Raw genomic sequence first — 9,301 nt, 5'->3', positions numbered from 1 at the left:
GGGTGTGGTACAGACCCGAGTCACTCGGGAAAGGCCCGATGGAGTGATGGTAGGTGATTCCCTTCAGTGTTTACTGAGAGCCTGCTGCTTGGCAGAAAGGGCTGGGAACAGCAATGGACAAAGTGACCAGGGTTTCCCTGAGTCCCAAAGTTTTACGATAAAGGAAGCGGGGATCGATGCATTTCGGGATCCTGGTTCCGAGGCTGCGGACCATGTGAGTTTGGCAGTTCCTGGACTTGTCGCGGCACACGTGGGGCCGTGGGGCTGCGCGCGCTGCCTTAGTCTCAGCGGGGCCCCGCCCAGCTGGACGCCCGTCCCCGGCCTAGCGTACACGTGGGTTCCCGCACGTCCGCTGGGCTCCCACCCTGACGTCACCCCGAACTTCCATATAAGGCCCCGCCCGCGCGCGGCTCGGCGTGCTGGAGCCTCTGTCGCCGAACCCAGATCACGCTGCTGTGCGCCCGAAGCTGCTCATCGTGCACTAGCGGTATGGTTGAGCCCCACGCTGCCCGCACGGGAGCTCCCTACTCGGGGTGGAGGTACAGGGTCCACAGGCCTGGGCAGTGGTCCGCACGCGTGGGCTACCGCGCTCTAGGGAACGGAGCAGGCGACCGCACCCTGCCTGGGGCGGCGAGCCTGGTGGCTGGGGAACGCCTAGAGGGTAACTGGCCTGAAGGGTGGGAAGGACCCAACAGGTTTAAGAGCCTTGCATAGCTTGAGGTACGGTTGCTCTAGCCCATAGGGACCGAAAAAGCCTCAGCGCGTCCGGGTGGGTACTTGTGAGAAGTCGTGAGGGTTGCATTTCCCTTTGCGTGGGCTTGGCGCAGTGGGTACTTTCTGCAAATTGTAGGGCGCTTTGGGGCCAAATGTAATATATTACGAGGTTCCTGGTGAGTCTAGGGATCGCGCTAAGCTGTGTATGGAGATAGAGCAGGAAGAGTCACAGCCCTCTGCACCCCAGACAGAAGGAGGAAACCTGTAGCTGAGAGGCGCGGCACCCAATAGGGTCACAGGTGGAAGTAGACGCACCCTACCCAAATGAAGGCCGGAACTGAGGTTTTGGTGAGGCCGGTTCTCTGCAGGAAGAGCTCCCCCTCCCTGCTCTTAGCCTGCAGAAACCCTTTAAGAATGTCTAGAAATAGCAGCGGTTGTAAGGAGACCGGATTCCAGCTTTGGTGGCCCTGGGCTGCCTGCCCAGAGATCTTGACCGGTCCTTTTGTGTTTTGGAACGATTTCAAAGATGGGTGTAGGGCTTGCTGGGGGAAATGTGCCCCTCGTGGTTCTGGGGGCTTCAGGCATTAGATCTTCCGTAACTGTAAATTTCTCCTAGCGGCCTCATGCTGGGTAACGAGGCTCCGCCTTGGCGGGTGGGTGGTTAAAAGCACCTGGTTCCTGGTATTGGCATTTGAAATCTGACCCTGGCGGCAAGCCCTCCTCGGGATGCTTACATGTGCTTTGGGCTTTAATAAGGTCCTAAGTTTGATCCCGAACTGCCTGCTTGGCAGTCTCATCCATGGCCAGCAGCCACCAGACCTATCTTACTACCCTGTTCCGGAATTGCGCACGCGCACCGGCTTGTCCGGCCTGTCAGTCCTACGGATCCGGGCTGATCGTAAAACTTGTGGCTTCCTGGGGTGGGCCCCCTCCCGTGCAAGCCTGCGCATGCGCAGGGCTCAGCACGTTGCTTTGCCTTAGGGTCGCTTCTTGTGGCCGTTATTGGCGCCCTCTGCTCTTGATTTTTGGTACTTCCTGGAGCAACTTGACACCCTACTTACTGTAGGATTCTGGGTTCTCAGAGAAAAGTGAGAGGGCAGTTCTGATCTTGTTCGAGGAGAGGCTATCCTCTTTTGTGGTTAATCAAAATGAGTAAGTCCTCAGGAGGCTACACTTACGCGGAGACCTCGGTATTACTTTTCCATTTCAAGGTGAGGACCTGCTGCACGGCCACTTTTTTCACTTCTGCGCTTTTTAGTCACGTGTTGTCGTTTAATAGAAAGTAGTCCAAAGGATGCAAAGTAAGGCTGCGACTTGGTGATTATACCTTGGAGAGGCCTCAGTGACACGAAATGCTTCCACCTTAGGTCCCAAAAGCTTCCAAGTCAGACAAGATGGCAACCCTCAAGGACCAGCTGATTGTGAATCTCCTTAAGGAAGAACAGGCCCCCCAGAACAAGATTACGGTTGTTGGGGTTGGTGCTGTGGGCATGGCTTGTGCCATCAGTATCCTAATGAAGGTAAGTGGGGGTTCTTCATGCCACAAGCCCATGCATGGGGGGAAGCACCTCTCCATTATGACATCACGTATAAAACTTGAGGTTCAGGCACTCATTCAAAGGAGCCTGCCTGTGAAACATTTTGCAACATAGTGATACACACCCGAGGTTTTTTCTCTACCTGAAGACACGGTTTGACTGTACATGGCTCCCAAGTGATGCTATTAAAAGTGCATTGCTGCACCTGGCTTTGCATGTTTCATTAGTTCTGGGTCTCTCCCCGCCCCCGTCTTATAGTCTCGCCCGCGCTAGGCAACAGCGTGGTACTGGACAGTAGTGACTAGCTGCCCCCCACAGAAAGTTCCTCCAGTAGGGAGGCTGCAGGAGAACCGCTAGAGTCTCTGCATGGCGCCATCTGGGAAGCAGTGAGTTGAATGGCCTGCCTCTACTTCCACTGTATCCTGACAGACTCCTATGCCTGGAATACAGAAGATTGCATGTCCTGAAAACCCTCAATAATTCCCCATTTACCTAAAACTTCTGTCTTTTAGGACTTGGCGGATGAGCTTGCCCTTGTTGATGTCATGGAAGACAAGCTAAAGGGAGAGATGATGGATCTCCAGCATGGCAGCCTTTTCCTTAGAACACCGAAAATTGTCTCTGGCAAAGGTTGGTTGGGACCACCTTCCTTTAGTCCATATTAGACTTTTAAGTTTCAAGTTCTTTCTTAGGTCTGAAATCCCACCTTTCCAATTCTGTCTTTCGTTCAAGGCAGGAGGGCAGGCCTTGGGGGACAGGTGCACTAGCTCTCAATCCTTGTCAAGGCTTCAATTAAGGACACCTAATTTGTACATATGTGGAAATCCTCTGAATTAATAGGTAGCAAGTTCTGAAGCTACATTGTTGCAAGTGTGTGTTGCTAGGATGGAGACCAGAGCAAGTGCTCCAGCTGCTGAGTGGTAGCCCCACCCATCCTTACTGCACGCGATTAAATGTTCTTCTGGCCTGCATGTATCACATGCTAGCTAACACAGACTCAGAACTTCACCTTAGAGGCCCGTGCAGCTGAAGTTCTTTACGTGACCTTTTTACACTTAGCTGTCACCAGCCAGGAACCCAGGGTTGAAAGTCTTTGACCTCTTACCTAATAGGCAACTCTCTGGGTCAGCCGCCCTGTGCCACAGGGCCTGCAGGAGCAAATGAGAACAGAGAGGAAAGCGGGGTAGAGAAGATGGCTGGACTCTCAGCGCAATAGCGACTGGCTGAAAAGAGATGTGCATGTCTTTAAGACCAGGCAGAGGAATGTAGTGCATGCCTCAAGAGGAGCAGGGGAGAAAGGAATATAGACATAAGGAGTTGACAGGATGAGATAACCTGAATTCCTTCCCATTATGATAAAATGTGGCTAAACGTGTAGTGTGAGAAATGCATCAGTATTACCTTTCCAGTCTTTAAGAGGCCACACTTAGAAACAGCACATCCAAGCAGAAGATCTGAACAACATCAACAGGTCTCCATCTGCTGCGTACAAAGGTTTACGGAACAAGTTTTTGCTGGGTAGGTCAAAGTTCCCTAAAGGGATCTCCATCTCTGGTCTTTTCTCTAGACTATAGCGTGACTGCAAACTCCAAGCTGGTTATCATCACAGCGGGGGCCCGTCAGCAAGAGGGAGAGAGTCGGCTCAATCTGGTCCAGCGCAACGTGAACATCTTCAAGTTCATCATTCCCAACGTGGTGAAATACAGTCCAAACTGCAAGCTGCTTATTGTCTCCAACCCAGGTGAGGCAGCTGCGTAAGCAGACGCTTAGAACGTCTTCAAGTTCATGGCGACAAGTGTGCATGCGTTCATTAATTTATAGAGTAGTTCATCTAAAACATTAAATGCCTCTGAATGTAGCTGCAAAGTTTCTCACCCATGATCTTGGAGAAGTAACTGAGTAATACTATCTTAATTGGTGCAGTGTTTTAAATAATGCTTTGAATGATTGGACATGAATTATATAGTAAAGATGCTAACAAATACTGATCCGTCTTTAGCAGTGTCAAAATCATGTCCTGTAGTCTTTTGTTATCTAAATTCTTTTTTTTTTTTTTTTGTAGTGGATATCTTGACCTACGTGGCCTGGAAGATAAGTGGCTTTCCCAAAAACCGAGTCATTGGGAGTGGTTGCAATCTGGACTCAGCTCGGTTCCGTTACCTGATGGGAGAAAGGCTGGGTGTTCACCCGCTGAGCTGTCATGGATGGGTCCTGGGGGAGCATGGAGACTCCAGTGGTAAGCCTCTGATACCAGTTCATTTTCTCATTTTGAAAACAGAAAGCTAGTATAAACATGTAAGCATTTCTTTATCATTTCTTATTACTGAATAAGAGTCTTGAACTTGGGCTGGGGAGATGCCATAGACATTAAGAGCACTGACTGCTCTTCCTGAGTTCAATTCCCAGAACCCACATGGCAGCTCCCAAACATCTGTGATGAGATCTGATGCCCTCTTCTGGTGTGTAGGCAAACATGCAGATTTTAATATTTTGAGGCAGGGTCTTCTTCTGTAGCCCAGGCTAGCTTGGAACTCAACAGTCCAGCCTTTGTCTGTTGACTGGAAATTTCTGGCATGAGCCTCCATGGCCGGGCCTGTCCATTCATCTTTTTTTTTTTTCTCATTTTTTTATTCTTTTTTAATTAAAATTTCCAACTGCTCCCCGTTTCCCATTTCCCTCCCCCTTTTTTTTGGTTTTCGAGACAGGGTTTCTCTGTAGCGTAGGAGCCTGTCCTGGAACTAGCTCTTGTAGACCAGGCTGGCCTCGAACTCACAAAGATCCGCCTGCCTCTGCCTCCCGAGTGCTGGGATTAAAGGCGTGCGCCACCACCGCCCGGCCTGTCCATTCATCTTGATGCTGGCGATTGAACCCAGGATCCTCACGTGTACTAAGCACACACTCTGCTAAGCTAGGCCCTCAGCCCCTGGACATGTTAACCACAGTTCTTCAGATAACTTCAGTTATTTACTTCATTCAGCAGTTTAAACTTGACTTGAATCACCTGCCCCTGACAAGATCAGCTAGGTCCGGTGTGGGGAAACCCTGTTAGGTTGCAGTTGAGCTGGTTGTGTTTATGTGGTCCTCAGATTCTCACTGATGGTAAGTGCATAGCCCGCACGTTTCAGTAGGTTAGGAAAGTAGGTTAGAATATACAGTTCTTAGCCAGGTGCTGGTGGCACACGCCTTTAATCCCAGCACTCGGGAGGCAGAGGCAGGTGGATCTCTGAGTTCGAGGCCAGCCTGGTCTACAAGAGCTAGTTCCAGGACAGGCTCCTACGCTACAGAGAAACCCTGTCTCAACAAACCAACAAAAAAACAATACAGTTCTTTTATGCGCTCTAAAAGTCAAGGCTTTGGTAATCTTGACCATCTTTGAAAGGATAAGGTGGCTCAGGGTGGGGGGGGTGCATAGTTACTGTTCCATGATGTAATGTGGAAACAGTAGTGTAAGCTGCTGGTTTCTTGCAGTGCCTGTGTGGAGCGGCGTGAATGTCGCTGGGGTCTCCCTGAAGAATCTGAACCCAGAACTGGGCTCCGATGCAGACAAGGAGCAGTGGAAGGAGGTTCACAAGCAGGTGGTTGACAGGTAAGAGACTGAAAGTGTCTGTCTGGAAGGTTACAATTTTTAAAAGCATTTCATTTGAGTGCTTTTTTATCATATAAACAAAAAGACTAAAATAACTAAAATAAAAGCAGCACCAAATAACAGGTAGGAGGCGCTGACACTGGTTTCTTGACATTTGCGATCCTCCCATTCCCTTGAGGGAATGTAAGGTGTTCCATCTCCATGGAACCGAGTTCAGCACTTTTACAGCTCAAAACCGGATTTGCCACGCACAGAAAGGCCTTTGAAAGCAAGTTCAGATAAGTTAGTTCTACCCTCGACGATACATTAATTCACTCACAAAGATCTTTAGAGCTCTTTACAAGATGTACTTATGGGTGTTCTGCCTGCCCGCGTCTGTACCGCATGAATGCAGTATCCTTGTAGCCCAGAAGACGGCACAGGATTCCTTGGAACCAGAGTTACAGACAAACCTAGGTCCTGAAGGGCTGCCAGTCCTCTTAACAGCCGTGCTACCTCTGCAGCCCCCAGAGATAGGGTGTTTGTAACAAAAATTGTCTTATTTATGCTAATAGAAGCACAGTCAACTTCTTTATATGGATAGTATGGGTATAAGTATGCTTTAGATTCTTTCAGTTTGGTTTTTTTTTGGTTTTTTTTTTTTTTTTTTGGTTTTTCAAACAAGGTTTCTCTGTAGCTTTGGTGCCTGTCCTGGAACTAGCTCTTGTAGACCAAGCTGGCCTCGAACTCACAGAGATCCGCCTGCCTCTGCCTCCCAAGTGCTGGGATTCAAGGCATGCGCCACTGCTCAGCCCTGACTTGGATTCTTAAGTCAATATTAGAAACACTGTACGTGAGCTTTGCTTCTCAGTCTGTCTCACTTGAGACAACCTGGCTTCGACTGTGCTTGCTTCATGGATTTTGTGTTAATGTGTGACTCTCTGTTGCTTTGATAAGTACCAGGACCAAACCAATTTCCAAAAGAAAGTTTGAGCTGATTGTTCCCAAGGGTTAGAGTTCGAAGTGGCAGAGCAGAGGTACAGGGAGAAGGCCGCAGCTGTCTCAGCAGTAGCTGAGAACTCATCTCTACACAGAGAGGAAGCTGAGAGCAAAGTGGGGCTTGTCTTTTAAAACCTCAGAGCCCACCCCCAGTGACACGCTTCCTCCAGCAAGACCACACCTCCTAATCCTTCCCCACATAGCTATCAGCTGGGGAGCAACTGTTTGCATGCCCTATCCTTCGGGAGGACACCTCATTCAACACACCACACTTTTTCTCCGAGCTGCTGTGACCAGAGACTCATGCGTCCTAGGAACACATTCTGTCACGGGATACTTTTCCGGTCCAATTACTATCTCACTTTTGTTTTTCTGCCATCAGTCCTAGTCTTAGCCTCTGAACCATCTCACCTGCTCCTCCATATTTCATTTCTGAGAATCACTGGTTTTGTTGTTGTTTTGACAATGTAATATTCCTTCTATCAATGACTAGGTCAATTGTGGGGATGTCGAAGGTTTTGCCTTACTTTTGCCCTTACTGGCAGAGGTCCTGCTTAACTATATAACATGTCTTGGTAGTATTATTTATTATAAAATGTGTCTGGTAAAGCCTTTGTTTTCCTTGTCCTTCCCTACCCTTTCCCTTTTCCCATCCTTCGTATTCCACAGCGCCTATGAGGTGATCAAACTGAAGGGTTATACGTCCTGGGCCATTGGCCTCTCTGTGGCCGACTTGGCAGAGAGCATAATGAAGAATCTGAGGCGGGTGCATCCCATTTCCACCATGATTAAGGTAATGGATCTGCAGAGACATACTGTATTTTACAGATTTGTTTCTTGGCCTTGCAAAGTCTTGAGCAGACTAGTGGAAGCCCCCAGTCACTGACTGAACTGAAGTAAATTCATCCATTCATGGTTTTCTTTTGGAAAGAAATAGCTGACCTGTGGAATTAATGTCCCATCAGTGCTGAAGGTATCTAAGTTACACTGAGTTAGATGGAGACCCTGCTCAGTTACCAGTCTTACTGGCAAGTGTGATTTATTGTGTACCTTAGTAAGACTTGGATTTTAGTTTGCTTTGCTTTTCTGAGGCAAGGGTCTTAGCTAATGTCTACTGGCCTGGCCTTGAACTTGTTATGTAGCTGAGGATAACCTTGAACTCTGACCTCTAGCTCTCACGTACTGGGATGACAGGCATTTGCCAAGCGTAGCTGTTGCTGTCTTGATGACTTTCTATTGCACTGCTCATTATCACATCATAGCTGGGCATCTCTGGAATAGAATAGATCAGCACTTGGTTTTTTTTTTTTTTTTTAAGAAAAAAAACTTAATAATTGTGGAAGGTCTAAACCCCAGGAAACCTGAGGATGTGTAGACAAATTAATCTCTTGTCGTTTTGTGTCCAGGGTCTCTATGGAATCAAGGATGATGTCTTCCTCAGTGTCCCCTGTGTCCTGGGACAAAATGGAATCTCAGATGTTGTGAAGGTGACTCTGACTTCTGAAGAGGAGGCCCGCTTGAAGAAGAGTGCAGACACGCTCTGGGGGATCCAGAAAGAGCTGCAGTTCTAAAAGTCCCCAGATGTCCTAGCGCTTCACCGTCCAGGCTGCAGCAGGGTTTCTATGGAGACCGCACACTGTCTCCTCATCTAAGCTGTGGTTAGGGCGGTTGTGTTCCCACAGCTCTACCCTGATGCTGAGTGGTACTTGTGTAGTGGAACCTGGTTGGTGTGACACTGCCAACTGTGTGCAGGCTTCAGTTACCCTGTGAACCTGCTGTGTCTGTGCTGTGCACCCTCACCAGACATGCCTAGGCCAATGGTTTCCCAGTTAGTCGTGACCTGGCTCCAGTGTGTAAATCCATTATGCATATCTTGTGCATAACTGTTCTAAAGGATATTATTTTGTGTATTATGTATCTGTAGTGTACATTGAAATATTGTGTAAAGTGAAGATCTGCATATGGATGATGCAGCCAACTACCCAGTGTCATGCCAGTGCAAACACCAAATAAACCTTGAACAGTGATTGATCACTCCTCATTTTATTTAAGACACAGTTGAGCAGCCAGTCAAAGTGGTGCGTGCCTTTGATTGGGATCAAAGCAGAGGCAGGTGGATCTCTGCAATTCAGCCAGGTTGGTTTACGTAGTTTAGGAAAGCTTAAGTTACATAGTGAGACCATCGAGAAAAAGGTAAAGCTGGGCTGAGGAGGCACTCAGTTGGTAAAGCCTTGGATCCCTGGGACTTAAAGGCACTGGAGAAATGAAGACCTAAGGCTTGTTGGTTAGCCAGAATTGTGAATCCCAAGATACCGGGTTCAGTGACTGTCTTAGGGTTTCTCTTGCTGTGAAGAGGCACATGGCCACATCAGCTATTATAAAGGAAAGCATTGAATTGGGGCTGCCTTACAGTTCAGAGGTTTAGTCCACTATTGGCATAGCAACATGCAGGATCAACAAGCAGTAGGAAGAGAGAGACTGGGCC

At 48.5% G+C, this 9,301-nt stretch overlaps 1 protein-coding gene across 1 annotated transcript; it reads left to right on the top strand.

Annotated features, from left to right (window-relative positions):
• Positions 1-387: 387 nt before the first annotated feature.
• Positions 388-8,837, top strand: Ldha (lactate dehydrogenase A). Its single transcript, XM_057756492.1, has 8 exons — positions 388-487; positions 2,082-2,234; positions 2,765-2,882; positions 3,820-3,993; positions 4,315-4,488; positions 5,721-5,838; positions 7,486-7,609; positions 8,223-8,837. Exons 2-8 carry the CDS (start codon positions 2,109-2,111, stop codon positions 8,385-8,387), a joined length of 999 nt encoding a protein of 332 aa, XP_057612475.1. The 5' UTR covers positions 388-487; positions 2,082-2,108; the 3' UTR covers positions 8,388-8,837.
• Positions 8,838-9,301: the final 464 nt, after the last annotated feature.

Source organism: Chionomys nivalis, chromosome 23 (genome assembly GCF_950005125.1).
Source record: "Chionomys nivalis chromosome 23, mChiNiv1.1, whole genome shotgun sequence".
NCBI classification, from domain to species: domain Eukaryota; kingdom Metazoa; phylum Chordata; class Mammalia; order Rodentia; family Cricetidae; genus Chionomys; species Chionomys nivalis.
This window is presented reverse-complemented; position numbering and strand designations above follow the sequence as displayed.

What these genes read in the sequence shown, in the direction of transcription:
- Ldha (XM_057756492.1), top strand. Translation starts at nt 2,109, where the DNA reads ATGGCAACCCTCAAGGACCAGCTGATTGTGAATCTCCTTAAGGAAGAA. An exon ending in CCATCAGTATCCTAATGAAG is followed by an intron (nt 2,235 to 2,764) that starts GTAAGTGGGGGT and finishes TCTGTCTTTTAG; the next exon opens with GACTTGGCGGATGAGCTTGC. An exon ending in CACAAGCAGGTGGTTGACAG is followed by an intron (nt 5,839 to 7,485) that starts GTAAGAGACTGA and finishes CGTATTCCACAG; the next exon opens with CGCCTATGAGGTGATCAAAC.